General features: G+C 41.9%; 1 protein-coding gene across 6 annotated transcripts in view; it reads right to left on the bottom strand.

Moving 5' to 3' along the window:
- Nucleotides 1–20,313, bottom strand: part of SPATS2L (spermatogenesis associated serine rich 2 like) — a 165,413-nt gene that overhangs the window by 73,664 nt on the left and 71,436 nt on the right. For all 6 annotated transcript variants that reach the window (XM_004772186.3, XM_045078523.1, XM_045078526.1 and 3 more), the window contains one exon: nt 11,925–11,985. In XM_004772186.3, the coding sequence (XP_004772243.1) occupies nt 11,925–11,963 (39 nt within the window). In that variant the 5' untranslated portion in view covers nt 11,964–11,985. Of the gene's footprint in view, nt 1–11,924; nt 11,986–20,313 lie in introns of those variants that run through there.

The following is a 20,313-nucleotide window of genomic DNA, read 5'->3' as shown; positions in this document are numbered from 1 at the left end:
CCACTCTCACTCTGAGTTTTTTTTTTTTCTCCTGCTCATTCACAGAAATTTTCAGACAAAGAGTACCAGTAAGATATGTCACGATTACCATTTAATCAATACCAGAATAAAGAAGTTAATTGACTGTTAGTCAATACCAGAATAAAGGAGTTAAGTTAATCTCTAAATTATTTCAACCTTGGATATTTTTTCACTGTGGTGTTAAGTAAGGAGACTGTCTAAATGCCATGGAAACCAGGAACACTTGCTTTGGTGGAAGTGTGTTTGTTTTCACCTACATACTATGTTTTAATTCCTACAGGGTTGACCAATTCAAAACAGGCATGCTGGTTTAAGCATTGGTAAAAATTATCATCCAACTGATCATGACTTGTTTTACTGATGATTTTATGACTTAGGCTGCTTTTCCTCTAACGGCAGCAAAAAAGAGAATTAAAGCTCGTTTGCACATTCCATCTCAGTCAAACAGCTAAAATTATAATGTCAGCCAATAAAAAAGCCAAACATTAAAAAATGCCCATTGATGGAGAAGTGAATAAAAAAATGCAGTATGAGAAATGGAAATTAGAGAATCATTTCCATTTACTATAGCACCAAGAACCATAAGATACCGGAATAAACCTAACCAAAGAAGTAAAGGATCTGTATTCGAGGAACTACAGAACACTCATCAAAGAAACTGAAGAAGACACAAAAGGATGGAGGACCATTCCATGCTCATGGATCAGAGGAATAAATGTTGTTAAAATATCTATATTGCCCAGAGCAGTCTATACTTTCAATGCCATTCCGACAAAATTCTATGGGCATTTTTCAAAGAGCTGGAGCAAACAATCCTAAAATTTGTATGGAATCAGAAGAGACCCAAATTGCTAAGGAGATGTTGAAATAGAAAAACAAAACTGGGGGTATCACATTGCCTGATTTTAAGCTTTACTACAAAGCTGTGATCACCAAGACAGTATGGTACTGGCACAAAAACAGACACATAGACTGGTGGAACAGAGTAGAGAGCCCAGACATGGACCCTCAACTGTATGGTCAACTAATCTTCGACAAAGCAGGAAAAAATACACAGTGGAAAAAAGACACTCTCTTCAATAAACGGTGCTGGGAAAATTGGACAATTATGTGTAGAAGAATGAAACTCGATCATTCTCTTACACCGTACACAAAGATAAACTCAAAATGGATAAAAGACCTCAACGAGAGACAGGAATCCATCAGAATCCTAGAGGAGAACATAGGCACTAATCTCTTCAATATCAGCCACAGCAACTTCTTTCAAGATATGTGTCCAAAGGCAAAGGAAACAAAAGCAAAAATGAACTTTTGGGACTTCATCAAGATCAAAAGATTCTGCACAGCAAAGGAAACAGTCAACAAAACAAAGAGGAAACCCACGGAATGGGAGAAGATATTCACAGATGACACTACAGACAAAGGGCTGATATTCAGGATCTATAAAGAACTCCTCAAACTCACCGCACACAAAATAGATAATCATGTCAAAAAATGGGCAGAAGACATGAACAGACACTTCTTCAATGAAGACATACAAATGGCTAACAGACACATGAAAAAATGTTCACCATCAATAGCCATCAGGAAGATTCAAATCAAAAGTCCATTGAGATATCACTTTACACCAGTTAGAATGGCCAAAATCAACAAGACAGTAAACAACAAGTGTTGGAGAGGATGTGGAGAAAGGGGAACCCTCTTACACTGTTGGTGGGAATGCAAGTTGGTGCAGCCACTTCAGAAAACAGTGTGGAGATTCCTTAAGAAATTAAAAACAGAGCTTCCCTATGACCCTGCAATTGCACTACTGGGCATTTACCCCAAAGATACAGATGTAGTGAGAAGAAGGGCCGTCTGTATCTCAATGCTCATAGCAGCAATGGCCACAGTTGCCAAACTGTAGAAAGAACCAAGATGCCCTTCAAAGGACGAATGAATAAAGAAGATATGGTCCATATATACAATGGAGTATTATGCCTTCATCAGAAAGGATGAATACCCAACTTTTGTAGCAACATGGATGGGACTGGAAGAGATTATGCTGAGTGAAATAAGTCAAGGAGAGAGAGTCAATTATCGTATGGAGAATAAGGAATAACACGGAGGACACAGGGAGATGGAGAGAAGGGAGTTGGGGGAAATTGGAGGGGGAGATGAATCACGAGAGACTGTGGACTCTGAGGAACTAACTGAGGGTTTTGGAGGGCAGGAGGGTGGGGGGTTGGGTGAGCCTGGTGGTGGCTATTAAGGAGGGCATGTATTGCATGGAGCACTGGGTGTGGTACATAAACAATGAATTCTGGAACACTGAAAACAAATTTAAAAAATAATTAAAAATTAAAACAAAACAAGTCTATCAGAAAAAAAAATGTTGTATGTATATATAATGGAATACTCTTCAACCTTAAAAAAAAAGAAGGAAATCCTGTCCCGTGTGACCACATGGATGAACTCTGAGGACATTCTACTAAGTGCAATAAGGCAGACACAGGACGAATACAGCACGATTTCACTCACATGAGGTCTCTATAAACAGTCAAACTCCTATGGACCCAGGGAGTAAGAACTGTGCTTGCCAGAGTCTGGCGGGAAAGAGAATGGGAAGTTGCTTTTCAGTGGGTAGAAGTTTTCAGTTTTGCAAGATGATTAAGTTCTAGGGGAGTGCTGTGCGACACCGGGCTGTGGTTAAGCACACATTCTACCCTCAGAGAGGATAGAACTCATGTGAAACATTCTTATCACAATAAAAGAAAAAATGTTAGCTTTAGGTTATGCAATTGATCCCCATCATCATTTCAGTCCTTTTTTTTTTCTTTAAACTGATAGTCACCTTCAAGGATGAGAAGCAGAGTTCTGAAGGGCCTGCAGATAGGGTGACATCAGACATGTCCTACCAGCGAACCATAAATGGACCTTAGAGTTGGTTTAATCAAATTTCTTGATGTTCCAAGAAACTGAGCACAGACAGGTTATGTCCTATACTTGAACCGAGGCAGCTCATTTGTATCAGAGCTAAGACTGCCTCCAGGCTCTGTGACCCGTGACACAGTCCACTTTGTCGGGCTTGTAAGACACCTCTATGGTGGGAAAGGCCATAAATTCATCCAACATTAGCGCTCGAGAAGATTCTGGAAAGCCTTTGTGTGGACCCCCTCATTGGGCAGATAACAGAACTGAAGGCCAGAGAGGTATCTACCAAAAGATACACAGTTTTTCAGCAAAATTAACATGCTTTCTTTCCTTAGATGTGATTAAAAAGAGTACATTTTTAATAGAAAATAGGACCCTCAAATTATTATTTGCCAGAGACTCCCTACGCCAGTGGCGGTACAGCTCAGCTGGCTGAGGGAGGGGAAATCCTGGAGTTGGCCTGTTAATTGACGAATGAACAATGGTTTCCAAACTTTCTATTAATTCTCTTCAAAGAACATATAAATCTCGTGCTTTTCTCTTGCATGACTGAATTTCCAAAGAAGTATTACAATTTTCTTTTTTATTAGAAAGTGCTGTCACACTCTAGAATATCGTGACGCTGTGGAAATCTCCGGCTGCAGGAAGCCGAGCCAAACCCAAACCACGGCCCCCACAGGGTGCTCCCCGCCCAAGGCCTGGGCTGGTAGGCAGTAGCGGAAGCTCATTTCTAAGGGATGCGGGGCTCATCCAGGACGTAGGTTTGGTCCCAGGACTCCCCAACAGCGGCAATGTCCTTCAAATCGCACTCCCAACTCTGATTCTCCCTACCTGACTTTCTCCTTTCTTCTCCCTCTTCTTTCAGAGACTCCAGACCTGCCTGCAGTGTAGCCTCTCTTCTTCTCTCATAAGCTTTCCCTCACTGCCCCAACCCCCAAGCAATCTCTTGCTCCTCTAATCCCATGCTGGCATCTGCTTCTTGGAGGACTCAAACGAACACAAATAAGCTTTTTCTAACTACTCCTGTCTCTCTCTATTGGCGTTCCAGGGCTTGCCCCAAACCAGGGAGGCATGGTCCTCTCCTTTCTCCCTTCTTCCTAAGAGCTGAGAACCACCGTTCCAGAATCTTGGCTCAGTTATTTAGCTAAATATTGATTAACAAGTATTTTAGGGACATAATGTCTATGATATTACTATTACAGGAGCTATTGAGTACATAACTAAATTTAAAGTCCATCTGTGTTTATAAGGAGCAAGTAATGAAGTTGTAGAGGAAGGACTTAGAAAGAAAGAGTGGCTTCAATAATGAGGTAAGTGGCACACTCTTAAGTGTTGAATCTATCTAATCTAATCTAATCTAATCTAATCATCCAATGCCTGTGCTCAAGGTCAAAAGAGAAGAAACCACTGCATCCTTGTCATTTTTAAAAACCTGTTTCAACTGGGATAATATAGTATGAAGGATCATTGTGAGAAACAGCTAGAAGATCGGCGAAGTGCCCATAAATTCCAAGGGATTGCCAACAGAGGTAACGGTTCCCCTGCTGCCAAAGGTTTTCATTTCTGGCATGTTCCTGTGTACTCTGGCATTAACTGTCTGTGTTACACACATTACATAGACCTCTCAGCCAGAGTGCAAAAGGGGCCCCTTCTCCAGCAAAAGGCTGAAAGGAGGGGGGACAGGAGAAGCGGAACAGAAACACTGTGAATTCCAATCATGTAGCTTGGAAAAGGCAATGTGATGCTAATCCTGCAATAGTAAATTTCTTCTTATCCCCCGAAACTGATGCTGACATTTCCATCTATTCATTCGGTTCCTTTAGCCTCCCTGTCAAATCTCTCCTAGTTGCCAAGCAACAAAAACAGCCGTTCTGTACATAAGCATTAGGCAATAACTATTGTCAATGTTTCTCCTTTCTTTGAAAGGGAAATTTAACGACCCTTTCCTATGAGAAAATGATGACAAGAACCTGTCCATGGTGAAACCCGAAAGCTGTTTGTGTGGTCTGTGCTTTTGCTGTTTGTATCCAAGGACTGGACTCAGTTGATTTACACATTCCTCCAAAATGATGAAATTAAGATTTGCCCCAAAGCTTGAATGATTTGGTCTTTAAAATCAACTATGTGTCCTACACCTGAGACTAATATAACACTGTGTGTTACACTGGAATTAAACAAACAAAGAAACACAACAATGTATCATTAAAACTGGCCACGTCCTAGGAAATGAGTTCTCTTTTAAATGAGGTTAACATTTTACAGATGCTCTGATTCTGCTAAAATTTCTTTAATCAGATGCCTGGGGTTTTCTGACCATATTCCACCACACATAAAGACTGGAACTATATTTCAGGACACTGTAAAACACAGACGAAGATAGTTACAGAAAAAAAAAAAACAATAATAAAATGGGACATCTGCCACCTGTTGAGGACAGACTGTATGGTTGAGCAGTTTAGCTCGGTCATCTGTAGAAACGACACCTCTCTGTCCTCATGGTGGCCTAGAGGCTCTTCTCTCCTTTTCTATTCTTCCTTCTTCATTTTAATGACTATGATTATTGTTTACAACCCAACTTCTAGAACTTTAATAGCTCTACAAGCCGTTCCCAGTAAGTGGTACAGCTCAGCAAGGGTATTCTAGACTAAGCTATTCCCCATTTCTGTATCATTCTGCTTTCCAACCTCACTTATTTTTTGCGAGGCTCAGCAATAGCTATAAAATTTTTGTTTGGAAAAGTCAAGTCCAGTTTTATGTTCTTTTTCTCATTTGGGCTTTTTATTTATTTTTTTTTCTAATCTCGGTTCTATGTAAATTTGTATTTTGAGTTCCAAACCAGAGCTCCTTTTCCATTTTTTACATTGTAAAATAAACAGATGAGCTTCCCTCAGATCTTTTTTTTTTTTTTAAAGATTTTATTTATTTATTTGTCAGAGAGAGAGAGAGCAAGCATAGGCAGACAGAGTGGCAGGCAGAGTCAGAGGGAGAAGCAGGCTCCCTGAGGAGCAAGGAGCCTGATGTGGGACTCGATCCCAGGACGCTGGGATCATGACCTGAGCGAAAGGCAGCTGTTGAACCAACTGAGCCACCCAGGCATCCCTTCCCTCAGATCTTTTAGAGTTTATGTAATTAAGAGCTCATGAAGCTCAATTTATTATTGTATTTGCAGACTCGTTAGGTGCTATTAATACCACGTCCAATCTACAGATTAGGAAACTGAGGCTCAGAGAAGTTAGGTGATTCCTTCCAGACTGATTAGTTAGCATCTGGGGGGCCGATAATCTCTGCCTCGCTCTCTAAATTCTATAACCTTACCTCCCTGGAGATCACTTCCCAAGTATATGTGGTTCCCTCAGGTTGCTTAGGGTTCACTCTTTGTTGGAATTACTTATCAGTACATACCTGGACAGTCGGCAAATACTATTCTGTAACCCCACTTTATAAGCAAGGATCCCCTCTGCTTTCCATCACCAAATTGTATTGCTGAATTATATTCTACTTAAACTGATACATAATAATGCATGACAATATTTGACTAAAAATTTTCTTTTGTCTATGGCAGTTCTAATAACTTTTTAGTGGAGAATTACATACAAAATTTTATAAATCAGCTTGACAATCTGCAGTTTCATGTGAGAAATAATATAATAGTCACTATGGAGATCCTAACCTTAATTCATTCATGAGTTTCTAGTACTGAACTTATTATTATTGTTTTGTTATTTTTTATAGATTTTATTTATTTATTTGAGAGAGAGAAGAGAGAGAAAGAGATTGCACAAGTGGAGAGAGGGGCAGGGGAGAGGGAGAAGCAGACCCCCCACTGAGCAGGGAGCCTCAAGACGCCAGGTCCCAAGACCTTGGGACCAAGACCTGAACTGAAGGCAGCCGCTTAACCAACTGAGCCACCCAGCTACCCTTCTAGTACTGAACTTCTTTAAAAAGATGTCATTTAGGGGCGCCTGGGTGGCTCAGTGGGTTAAGCCGCTGCCTTCGGCTCAGGTCATGATTTCAGGGTCCTGGGATCGAGTCCCGCATCAGGCTCTCTGCTCAGCAGGGAGCCTGCTTCCCTCTCTCTCTCTCTGCCTGCCTCTCCGACTACTTGTGATTTCTCTCTGTCAAATAAATAAATAAAATCTTAAAAAAAAAATGTCATTTAGAAAAGAGTTATAAAAAGTGAGTATGTTCAAAATATAAGGTCCCTAATTAGCGTGAAGATTTTGTTCTGGTATCTTTCCTTAACAAAGTGAGATGTGGGGATCACCCCCCCCTTTTTTTTGTACATCAGAATATGACTAATTTTACTCACCAAAGGACCTCACTTACTATGGTGAAAACTTCCTGAGGCCACCTGTATTTGATAACCATCTTATAAAGATGCTGCTTTTTTTTTGCAGAACTACAAAGTAGTCAACCTATGTAACCCTACTTTCTGTTTTAAGAAGCAATTTAAAACTTGCTTTATTTAATAGCAAAGAGTACTAAAATAAGGTGACAATTCCATTAACCTATATTTCAGTTTTCAAGAAGGCTCAAGATTTTGCGAAATATTGTGAATGGGAAATGTGGTCTCTAAAGAACTTAACCACTCAAGTAGACATGTTCATTCATTCATTATCCATTCATTTACCCAATGGTATTTGGGGGTCAGCTATGTGTCAAATCCAAGAATATGAATCCAATCCCTGTCCCCAAGGAGCACAGAGTCTCGCATGGGGAGAAGACAACTTTGGTGCACAAAGCACACGCTCAAAGGAGAACAGGAGGGCAAGAGAATTCAGGTGAGGCAGGAGGAGATGAGGGTGGGGGGGTGATTCCTCTGAAAGAGTTCCTGAAAGGCAGGAGACACCTCCCAAACAGAGGAAAACTGCCTTTGCGAAGGTCCACAGGCAGGAACATTCAAGGTCAGGATGGTGCCACTGAAGGGAGCCTGTGGGGAAGCGGCAATAAATAAGACAGAAAGGCAGATGGGGTCAGATCTCGGAGGACGCTATGTCACACTGAGGAGACTGAACTTTAGTCCACCGATACTTCCAGCTTAAATCCCTACAGCTGTAATCCACTAATATAAAGATATTTTAAAATAAAACAGCCATAGATAGTGCAGATTGTAAATTTCGATTGTCTTAGATATATTAAACCTTAAGTTATAGTTTCTCCTTTGGTCTAAAAGCTGCCGGAGGACAGAAATTATTTCCTCACCAAAGTACCTGTTCCTTCTCGATTCATCCAACAGAGGATCCACTGATGAACTCATTCCATCACAAGGCTTTTGTTAAGTATTAATTTCCCACCATGCTTGGCTAGGTGTTTACATGAATACTGCATAGATCTGTTCTCATATCTCTAAAAGCTTGTAATTGGTAATTTAAGACATAACAGTTGTAATTATTCTTAATTCTCAGGACTAAAATGCCATTGCTCATGTGACAGATTGAGAAACAAACTAATCATAAAAAGGCCATAAAAGCTAATAAGTAAAGGAAATACATGTACTAAAATAAATCAATGTAAAATTATAAATGACCGGAATTTTCAGTTGTTTATCGTGATTTATTTTATTGAGTTGAGAAATCTATTAACCTTTTTCATGTAGGAAGATGGAACTTACTGAATGAGTTAGAGGAGCTCTACCTTCATTGCCATGCAGATTGATAATATTTACAACTTAAACATCACTGTCTTTCAAAACAATGCCAGCGCTTCGAGGAGTTACTGAAGGGCAATGGAAAAAACACCGTCTACTGTTCATGTTTGCGCACGTACGTGACAGCGATCGGGACCAGTGGATGGAAATGGCGCCTAAGCCAGTGCCTGAAGCACACACCCCGCACTGCTGTGGTCTGGGCCCTGACAGATCAGCCTCCGTCCCCTCACTGGCGGGGTGCCACCAGTGTTTTGAATAAGACACTCTGCTGAGCCTACCATATTAGTCTGTCCAACCAGCCAGGCTTTGCAGAGAATCGATTACTATGACTCTGATTCTTTAAAGTGCTTTTCCTTCCCATAACCCAGCGTTAGGAGCTGTCCCATGCATCCATCAACAGCCATTTGGAAAGGGGCCAAACTTTGGTCAGCACCAGCCTCTCACACTGGAAAACACGGTCTCACCTAAGGAGGTGACCAGGAGTCAGAGAGAATGTGAAGCCCTCCTATCAAAGGGGCACATCGCTTTGCTCTTCTTTGCTCAATGCTCAGTAAGTAAAAGCAACTTTGTATGCAAATGATATATGGGATATATTACACAAGACAACGACTAACAAATTTGCATCAATTTCTGTGATGACACTTAGGACTCCAAATACGCTGCACATTGTGGAAAATGGTTTTGGCCACATTCTCAGAGACCTGGGCTCACAGGTTTGTTCTTCTGTGTCCTGGCGGTACTTGGGTAGAAAGTTCTGGCAAGCAAACATGTAGTGGAAAGGGGCCAGGCTTTACAACCAGACACAGCTGGGTGTGCAACCCTGCCCCTCCACGTTTCCTGAGAGTCTGACTTTGACCAAGTCACTGTACCTTAAGCCTCCGTGTCCTCAGAATGTTATTTAATAGGAAGATCTACAAAACAGGTAGCATAGCCGTTGACGGAGCCAGGGAGAGCTCTAAAAAAAAAAATCTCACAAGTCCTGCTCCTGCTTGAAACCTTCCAGCAGTGACTTCTGCCCTTTGAGTAAAGCCCTCCCTGGCTCATATCTCTCGGGCACAGACCCTCTTTGGCAGTCTGGTGAAGCCTACAAGTTCATTCTTAGAATGTTTTAAATAAAATACATATGATTAGAAAGGAAACCACCATTCATACTGAAATAAAGTTGGAACAAAAGAGTATGCCACGGGATTATCTGGGCTCCTCTATTAACATCAAATAAGATGATGGAGGGGACACCTGGGTGGCTCAGTGCAGTGGGTTAAGCCCCTGCCCTTCAGCTCAGGTCATGATCTCAGCATCGGGCTCTCTGCTCAGCAGGGAGTTTGCTTCCCACCCCCCACCCCCGCTGCCTGCCTCTCTCTACTTGTGAAATTTCTCTGTCAAATAAATAAATAAAATCTTAAAAAAATAATAAGGTGATGGAGGGGCAGTTCCTGTAACTGCAGTCATTCTGAAGTATCGAAAAACAAACCGCATTTCAGGAGATCTGTGGCAACTGTAATTTGATTTGAGGCATCTGTGACTTCTGGTTGTGAAAGTCACAGGTACTCCTGCTGCAACCGTGAGCTTTTTTCTCCGCTTGCGTTCAGGACTGAAGGCGATGCTAAATTTCATCTGGATGTGAGTGAAGATGAAAATGCATTTTTTTTCATGCAAGTTTGTGGAATCCTGGATTCCACCCGCAGATCCCGTGGCGGTCCAGGAACACAGGCGAAGAGTGAATATTCGACCAACACCAATTCCCGCCGCGCTTGCTGACCTCACCTCCCCTTACCGTCCCTCTCTGCTCACCACACGCTGGCAACACTGACCACGTGATCTCCAAACACGTTAAATTACCACCCCCCATCCCCTGCCAGAGCTTTTGCTTTTCTATCTGGAATGTTCTGCTCTCGGCTCTTTGCAGGGTGTTTCTTTCCTATTGTCTTCATCTCGAGTGTGACCTCTTCTGAGTCGGCTGCGCTGAGCAGCCCCATCGAAAGCACCCCCTCCCCGAGCCACCCTTATCAGACCACTATCTGAAAAGATTGTGTGTATTTATGCGGTCTCCATATGGACTCTCTGTTCCCCTGCCCTAAAAAGCAAGCTCCGTGGCAGCAGGAACCTCATCTACCTGTTCAGCTCCATAATCCCAGCATCTAGAATGCTGTTGGGCACAACGGAGGAGGCCAACACATGTTGGCCAAATAAAAGACAAAAAAGTGGGACTCCACAAATGCTACTCTCCCGTCCCTCATTCTGTGTTTTAGGTACCGTGACGATACAAAGACATTAACACCAAACTCTGCCCTCAAGTCGTTTCCAGTCTAATGGAGGTGGGAGGTGGCCCTGTAGAAGGTGGGGAGATTGTCCATGTCCTAGAACCGTGGACAAATCTCTCGTAGGGCCTCCGTCTCCACGGTGCCGGATGAAAGGCTTGGACGAATTGATCTCCATGGTCTCATATGGTCTGTGGTTTATGATCATTAGGAGCTAATAGTGCAAGGTTGTATATAAAGAAGTGAGGAGTTTTGACCCTAACAGGAAGAAACTTTGCAGAGGAGGACAAGACTTAGACAGGGCTTTGAAGTGGGGTGCCTGGGTGGCTCATTGGTTAAGCCTCTGCCTTTGGCTGAGGTCGTGATCCCGGGGTCCTGGGATGGAGCCCCACATTGGGCTCTCTGCTCAGCAGGAAGTCTGCCTCTCCCTCTTCCACTCCCCCTGCTTGTGTTCCCTCTCTCGCTGTGTCTCTCTCTGTCAAATAAATAAAATATTAAAAAAAAAAAAAAAAAAAAGAAGGGCTTTGAAGTGTAATCAGACCCCAGCAAATAATGAGAGGGGAGGATATTCAGAGTCATGAACCCTCTGTGTTAAAAGAAACGTTACAGGTTATCCAGCACGACCACTAGGCAATGGTGTGACCATCTCTCTGTGAGGCCATCTCTGGAGGTGTAACCTAATACCCTAGTCCTCAGCTGTAACCCAGCATGGTGGTTAAGACTTTGAGTTGTAGAATGGTACTGCCTGGGTTCAAATCCCAGCTCTGGAGCTTACTAGCTATGCGAACTTAGGCTAATTACGTAGCTTTTCAGTGTCTCAGTTCTCCCCTCTGTAAAATGAGAATAACAATACAATTAACTTCATGGGGTTATGGTCAAGATTAAGTGAGAAAATGAAAATATGTTTAACACACATTCAGTGAATGCCCCTCATGATTCTTTCTGTTGAGTGGTTTTCTAGTGTGTCAAACTTACTATGTATACCCCAAAACCATTTTTCCCTTCTTCCATTGTAACTGAATTTTTTACTAGCTAGAGACTATCCAGTTTGGAGTTTCTACAGCCAATACGTAACTATATCATACCTTTTCCTTGACATTCACATGCGTATTGAGTTCAGCCATCTTGCTTCTAGTGGAATAAACCCTATAAAGAAGGAAAAGAAGATTAAACTTTTAAAATTGATTTCTCAGTGTGTTACTTCCATGCTCTTTCCAAACATAGAAAACAATTTCATTCAGCCATAATCATAAATACCATTTTAGAATGTAAAAATACTTTCAAGCTAAGCATTTGTCTTAGATGTTCTAAAAGCATGTTATGATTACTCTAGAAGACAATGTAAAATCTTTTATGCATACTGTATTGACATGAAAAATGATAAAGACAGACGCGTGTGCACCCAAACTGTATTTCTTAGTAAATAAAAGAAAGATGGTCAAAACAGTGAGAGGCGGGGCGCCCAGGTGGCTGCCTTAGTTTCAGGTCATGATTCCAGGGTCCTGGGATCAAGCTGTCTGCACAGCAGGAAGCCTGCTTCTTTCTCTCCCACTACCCCCTGCTTGTGTTCCCTCTCTCACTGTGTCTTTCTCTGTTAAATAAATAAATAAAATCCTTAAAAAAAATTGAGAGAAGGAAAAGCATACCTATTTTAACTGAGCATTGTCATCCCAATCCTTCCTGTCTCTTAGTTATTTTATTTGCCTCTAGTTAATATAACAAATATTTAACCAGTCTTTCCTACATACACATAAATACACCAAAGCTCTCGAGGAAGAAACAGAAGAAATTATTCAAGATTTAAACATAAGAAACACCATACATAACAGTTTTTAAACCGGTTTTTTCACTTATCAACATATGAACTTCCTTCCAGATCAAGGCATACCTATTCCTTCACCATAATTTTAACGACTATAAATTCATGATCTCTATGAAATGGAGTCTTAAAATTGCCCGTAATCTTTCTGTCTCCCTAAATTCTTTAGATTTTCTAACTCGGGTGTCCAATCTTCCTTGTGAAGTGACCCACTCAGGGAAGATCTGTGTTCTTAATAAGAAGCGGTGGTGTTTTCTTTCCTCTCATCTGGTCTAAATCTTTCCCCATTATTATGGAAGATAGAACTTAAGTCTTTAATAGTTTCGATCTCTTTTTGAAATAGAGCATAAATGACTTAAATGGGCAAAGACTGGTTCAGGAATTAGCAGCAGGATAGGCCAAGATATCAATACACCCCCTATTTGCATGTTTAACGCTTTTTGTCAATCAAGAACCACTGAAACTCTATCTTTTATTCTTTTTGACTCATGCTACAGTGAGTGTATCTAGAGTTGATACATTTCAGGAATAACTTACAATAATTCTCGGATTTCTCCTCGCCATTTTCTTTTAAACCCAGGTCTTAAATAAAACATACACTCAGATCCATTATCTTTTTTTGTTGTTGATTTAGGATGAAAGCCTGGCAATATGTAATCTTAACTCTATTACCATGCACATAGGAAATCCACATAGATATATTATTATCTATTACTAGATACTATAAATAGTAAGATTTCATCTTTGTAAGTTTCCAAGTGATAATGACAGACACATGCATTTGGGCACACTAGCAGGAAAGACTCTGCAAACTCCATCCCCCGTAAGACAGCTCATTCCCATATGCTCTGCAAAGAGTGTCCATGCCATTACACATTGCTCCCACTTAAATAACTGTCCCAAATCGCAATTCTGCATCTCTGAGTTGGCATATGGGAGAAAGCCAATAATACGAGCTGCGGAGAGGGGCCACCTGGGTGGCACCCAAGAGTGACCCACCCTTGAGTTTCGGCTCAAGTTGTGATCTTGGGGTGATGAGATTTAGTCCTAAGTGTGGCTCCCAGCGCAGTGGGGAGTCAGCCTGAGATTCTCTCTCCCTTTCTCACTGCCCCTCCCTCTGCATGCTCTCTCTCTCTCTAATAAATAAATAAGTTCTTTAAAAAAAAAAATACTAGCTCGCAAATAATACCTGAATTTCATTCTTGTTTATTGCTGCTCTTGAGAGTTACTAATAACCGAGAATGGGATTATTTTCTGATGGTTGATTTTCTTATTCAAATGGAAGTTTTGGCATGTAAATACACATTGTGTACACACGTGGATTTTTCTGCGTGTGACTGTGAGTGTGAGTGTGTGTGTGTGTGTGTGTGTGAGAGAGAGAGAGAGAATGAAAAAATGAGGATGGGGAAGAGGCAGATATGGGTTATCCCTGCGGAACTACGAAGGATCAGGGTGGTAGCAGGATTTAGTGCTATTTGTTAGGATAGATCTATGAGCCACAGCTCCCTTCATTAAACTAGATTAGCCAATCTTCCGGACACATCTAATCTTGCCATTATAGATGTGTGAAATCTGATAGAAAAACCGTTCTGTTTTTATTTTGCTTTGATGCCTCAGATTTGGGTGTGAAGCCTTTTCTAAGGCTGGAGTGTCATAATCCATGGCGGAATCAGGGAAGAATTCCATCGAAGACAGAAAATTTCTGAGCTCTGAGGAGGCGGCAGCACTGAATGGTGAGATCTATTTGTAGACGAACAATATACACATGAATGTGTAGCTTTCTTTTACTTAATATATATCTATTCATATATATTTCCTTGGCAATTCTCTTTGTTTTTGACCTCAAAGTCTAACTCAAGAAGATTCTTCTTTGGTAGTGGTGCCAGTGAATTAATTACAACATTGTGTGGGTGTGCGCGCGAGTGTGCGTCTGTGAATGTGTTTGTTTGCGTGCGGAAAAGCTGGCTCTGGGGGTGAAATGATCTATTACAGGTTTCTCAGATGGTAAGAGAAGATCAAGATAATGGTGGGGGCTGTTCTTTGTCCATCTTCTTCTCTTGGTCCTTCCCCCCATGTGGAGCACCGCATCTACAGGCTCCACCTCCCAGGTGGACTCCAGCGCTCTCTCCACATCAAGGCTTTCCGCTGTCTGGCATATAACAGAGAGATGAGGGCATCAACTGTAGTTCCAATTATGGAAACTAGAGGAAGAGTTTTAATCTAAATAGAATATAAATTTGGTTTGCCCTAAAGAATTAAAGAGTTTAACTGGCCAGGCAGTCAAACTGAGTCCTATCGCTAAGGACAAAGTGAGGGCAAGGTTGATCATCAGTGTTAAATGTGCACACCCTCAGTCTGGCGCCAGTCCCTCTGGTATTCCAAAGTACACCTCACCGTGGCACGGTGCCATATGCTTGTTACCCTTCCTGAACTAACTTCCTCTCCCCTGTGAAAATGAAACTGTGCTGTGCTTCTCTTCTTTTGGGAGTCTCTTTTCTGCCATGAACTCTATTGGGACAGTCAGCTCAATTTGATCTAAATCTTAATTCTTTAACATTTTTTTCTTATTTTATATATTTATTTGTCAGGGAGAGAGAGAGCACAAGCAGGAGGAGCAGTAGGCAGACAGAGAGGGAGAAGCAGGCTCTCCACCAAGCAGGGAGCCCAAAGTGGGACTCGATCCCAGGACCCTGGGATCATGACCTGAGCGGAAGGCAGACGCTTCACCGACTGAGTCACCCAGGCGTGCCTTCATTATTTAGCTTACACAGTTAAAGAACTTTTCCTCCAGGTCACATATTGTCACATCCTCCAAAGTAATAAGCCCAGAGTTTGGCAACTTAAGAGTTGCAGACCTCTGAGCTAACCTGAGAGCCCTCTAAGGCTCTGATTGACAGGTGTTGGGGACCAACAGGCCTCCTTAATTCCCTTGCGTCACACTTGGTCACCACACATCGTAGTTTATCATTACAGGACGGGATGGATGCCCATATCCTAATATACGATGATCAAAAGAGCTTTAAATCCACAGAAAAGTATAGGATCTCTGGCTTCTTGGAAAAGCATCTGGTTTCTAGTTTCTACTATCCCTTAAGAGTGTTCTCATAACTGACCAGTTACTGAAGCCCAGTTATTCAAATCCATAGGTATGTGTTCTGTGCCTGTCAATCAATATAAAATTAAAATAACCAGAAATTCTGATATCGATATAGTGTTTCAATAGCTTGGGTTCTGCTTGAAATTTTTTTCCTTAAAGCTGTACTTTGCTTTCAGTAATAACATTACAAACATACATAGATATCATTTAAATTTTATACATATCCTAGACAAAAATAAAGGTTAAGAATATTGTTGACTGAAATTTTATTTATGAAATAACATACTAATCTCTTACTTCAGTCTAGATATATCTATCTATATATAACATATATAGATATATATACTCCATAGTCAAAAATGAAATAACAAGTTTATCTCTTACTTCATTCCATATATAGATGTGTGTGTATGTATGTGTGTGTGTATATATATATATATATATATATACTATAGTCAAAAATTTATTAGGAAAAGGTATCAATCCCAAAGAAAAGAATTTCACAATTTATCACCAATATATCACCTATATACTTCTCTGGTGCATAATTAATAATCCAGAAATATAGCTACCACTAGTCACTTCATATGCAAAGTTGTATCAAACTGAAGTATTCATTATGCAAAGATCTTACTTAATATACGTTAATGTCAGTCAGGAAATCTATTGGTTTATAACAAAGATAAATATTTTTTATGAAAAATAAATCTGCAGAGCACAAATTCTGGCAAATATGTTTCAGCATTCCTAAATAATACAAATCAGTGAAATTCAATATATGTGCCAAACTAATCAGCTACCAAACTCTGTTTAAAAAAAATATGTATTTCTAATTCTCACACAATCATATACAACATAGAGAGTGAAAACAAGGTATTGAAATGCCAAATTGCTTTCTGACTCTGTTTCCCTCGTGTTTTACTGTGTAGACAGTAACGAGGTTTCACTTTTGTTTCTCTGAAACCTATGACTGCTTTTAGATTCACTTTCCTGTTCTCAGGTACTACGTCACTTTTCTTGAAATGGATCCAAGGAACCAGAGGTAATATATAAGAAAAATTTTAAAATAATGATTTTAGCAATTTTTTTCAAGGTCATTTATGCGAACTTCTTCCATGATTTATAAAAGTGTAAAGATCACAACACATAATTGGAGCTGTTAATAGAGTATTTCATAAATTATCATAATGTAGCTGAAGGAGACAGGGAAGAGGCGGACATCCCAGTGAGAATGTGCAGAGAGGGAAGCTGAGCAGGTTCGTAGAAGATGGGGATCCACTTGACTTTCTGGCTGATCATCAGAATCAACTGGGGAGCTTTCAGAAATAGAGAGTTCTGGAACCCCTTGCCAACTAGTAGGACAGGGTTGAGCCCTGAGCAAAGCAACTCCCTAGGTCATTTTCATGCAAAGCCAGATTTGAATGTGGCTGGGCTGGACCAGAATGTGCTGGGACTGTAAAATATATCCTAGATTTCGGACTTAAAACAACGAAAAAGGAATGTAAGTCATCCCAATATTTTTTGGATCTGTTATGTGTCAAAATGATACTATTTAACTTATTAGGTTACATAAAACACAATATTAAAATTAATTTTGCCCATTTCTTTTTATGTTTTTAAAAGTGACTACTAGAAAATTTTAAATGGCCTATGTGGCTTATGCTGTGTTTCCACTGTCCTGGAGTAGCTGTTCTTAGTTTGATTCCCAGAAGGGCAGTATCAGCGTCACCTAGGAACTTGTTAGAAAGGCCGATTTTCTGCCCCTCACTAGAGAAACTGAAGTCTGGGGTCAGGGCAGCTCAGCAGTGAGCATTTTGCCCCCCTCCTCCCAGAGGCCCCCAGATCTCAATCTAAGCTTTGAGAACTCCTACTCTCCAGTCTCCATCCTGGGAATATTAAGAAAAAGCCTCTTCCTGGATCTCAACCACTACACACAACACACTGAGTCTCACAGAAACCTAGAGAGATAAATGGGGGGCCGGTTTCCCACAGATTACACTAACGAATGATCTTTCCACCAGCATATTATTAATAATAATTAACACATTTATAATGCCAGGCCCTCTGTTAAGTGCTTGGTAAACATTTCTTCCAGTTAACTCTCTCCCTATAAAGTCGAAATTATGATTACTCCCCATTTTATACATGTGAACGCCGAGGCACAGAAATTCAGTAATTCAGCCAGGGCTGCCGAGTAAGTAGCAGGCCCAAGACTCAAGCCCTGGGCAGTCTGACTCTGGAGCCCACAGCTGTCGCGCTGCTGGCGCCTCAGAGTCACGGTAAGCGAGTCATGGGGCGCGCTGTGATGGGCAGCGCCGCGAGAATCCAGCAGGGACTGCAGGGGCCCGTCCCACGCATCGGCTTCTCGGGCGGGGCGGGCACTCGATGCATATGCCCCGTGCCTATGTGGACCTTGTACACGCTGCAGGGCAAAACCACGGAACTCACACGGCAAGGGACAGGAATATACTTGTTAGAGAGGCTGGTTGTTTTCCGGCGGCTTCCTGCCCTAGAGGAGATTGTCAAAAGCCGCCCTGAGCTGGCTCTGAGCCAACGAAGGGTCTCCCTGGCTCTTTCACCCTGCCCAGGGGCTCCATGACATTCCAGAGCCTGAAGCTTAACTGCTTCTTCTTTCGAAATTCAAGTAATTAAAGTGTCTGGGTGTCCGACTCAGGTACAGCCCAGACAGTGCTGTGGTCACGTAGGGCCTGCTGAGCCGTCTGCTCACGGCTGTCCCAGAGAGAAGGCACGAGAAGCGACCTTGCAGGCAGGTGGTCAGTTACTTGGTGTGGCCAGCGGGAGCAGCAGAAAGTCTTGGTCACAGCCAAGTGTCCAGCGGTCTCCCAGAGTGCCAGTCCTTAACCTGTGCAAGCTTAAGAGACAGCTGCATTTTCACTCGGTCTACCTCTGGAAGGAGGTGGAATACAACTGATTCGTTTATTTCCTTCTCCACTGCCGTCCGCGGGTCCTCAGCAGAGAGCAGCGCTCTGAGTCAGTGAGAAACGGGTCTGGGATGTTTTGAACAGACCTGTCTGTATGGGGTGCCACATCCTGACGGATGTCGCAAAAAAGTTTCTAGATTGTCACTGTATAGCGTGAGGGCCTCAGGTCTCCAGACACAGAATAAGACGCTGGTGTTGTAGGGAAAGAAAAACACTTTTTACCTACACCCTTCTGAGTTCTTCCCTTTGTAATAAAAGACAGATTAATAAGAGAAAAATAAACAGAAATTTATTAACGCGCGTACCTCCTGTATACACGGGAGATACGAGGGAAAAGCAAGGAACTCCCGAGGCAAATATATTAGAGCGCAGCATCAAATACCATCTTCACAGGGAAAGGAGAGGAGGGATGTAGGCCTCTCAGGGGAGAGCAAATCATTTTTAGGAGGGATGAGAGGTTCGACAGCTCGTGACACAGTGTGTCTGAGTGTGATGTCGACTCCTAGGCTCCTCTCCTGTGACAGGAGTCAACAGTCTTATGTGGTTGACAAAACTGCCCAAGGGGAGCTCAGATACAGCCTCTCCCTGCATTTGCTGTTTTCCCAGTGCCTTCAGCTCCCGAAAATCAATAGGTCAAAGGGGCACAGTTTGGCAGCAAGTCCTGTATATATACAGTCATATTCTGGGCGGCATATTCTCCACCCTTCTGTGGCCCTTTTCGGCTCTCGGGACTACAAGGGTGGAAGGGCCCTGGGAGTGACGGGAACATTCGCCTGCTAAGGCAGCAGGCAAGGTGAAAATGCACCTTTAAAAAAAAAAAAAAAATGCGTGGGTGCCATCTGCAGTGTTTCCCTGAGAAGATCACCTTTAAACTGGTCAGGGACTAGTTGTCCAGTCCCCCATGACCAGTCGGGGGTACCTGCGTGTCACCTAAGCAGGTGTCACCTAAGCAGGAGACAGTGTTCCTTCGGTAAAACGGGGACTTCGTCTAAACGGAAGAGTACGTAGGATTTCTGTGGCTGGACTCTCCCGTGGCCTAATCCTTCTTTTCCCTTTCCCTCAGTCCTTTGCTGTTCCTTATCTGGTGTTGTAATTACTGAGGTCTCTCCAGTTTCAAGGGCTTTAGCTCTTTCTTCTGTGGTTTGATTCCCACAATTTAATAAAAGTTCCTGCGCTGTGTCTTATTCCTCAGAGGAAAGCTGCTTTAATTATTAGGAATGAGGACACATAAACAATGAAACAGAGAACACTGATTGAAATATGAATTTCATATAAAGATACTTACCGAGACTTTTTTGTTTAATTTGGAGGGGGGAAAAAAAAAACAACCTCAAGGTTGCATTTTTATTCAAAGACACTTCAATGTACTAAACTCACTGTTAGAACAACTTCGCTGAAAAGCATTTTAAGGGCAAATGTCAGAAAAAATTTCACATGTAAAAAGCCCAGACTCTGCCTCTTTTGAAAGGCAGGGTTAGCCTCTGGTTTAGAAATGTCGCTGCCTACGAAGTTCTTTGTGGGGAGAAGAAAGAAAATTGAATGTTTTATTTAAACAGGTCATTAACAGTCAATACTTATTTGAAAAGGCCTGCTTCCGGAGGCAGATAAAAGCTTCC

This window comes from Mustela putorius, unplaced genomic scaffold (assembly GCF_011764305.1).
Source record: "Mustela putorius furo isolate JIRA1106 unplaced genomic scaffold, ASM1176430v1.1 tig00000275_pilon_pilon_pilon, whole genome shotgun sequence".
NCBI lineage: Eukaryota > Metazoa > Chordata > Mammalia > Carnivora > Mustelidae > Mustela > Mustela putorius.
Note: the sequence above shows the minus strand (reverse complement) of the source record. Positions and strands in the feature narration are given on the sequence as shown.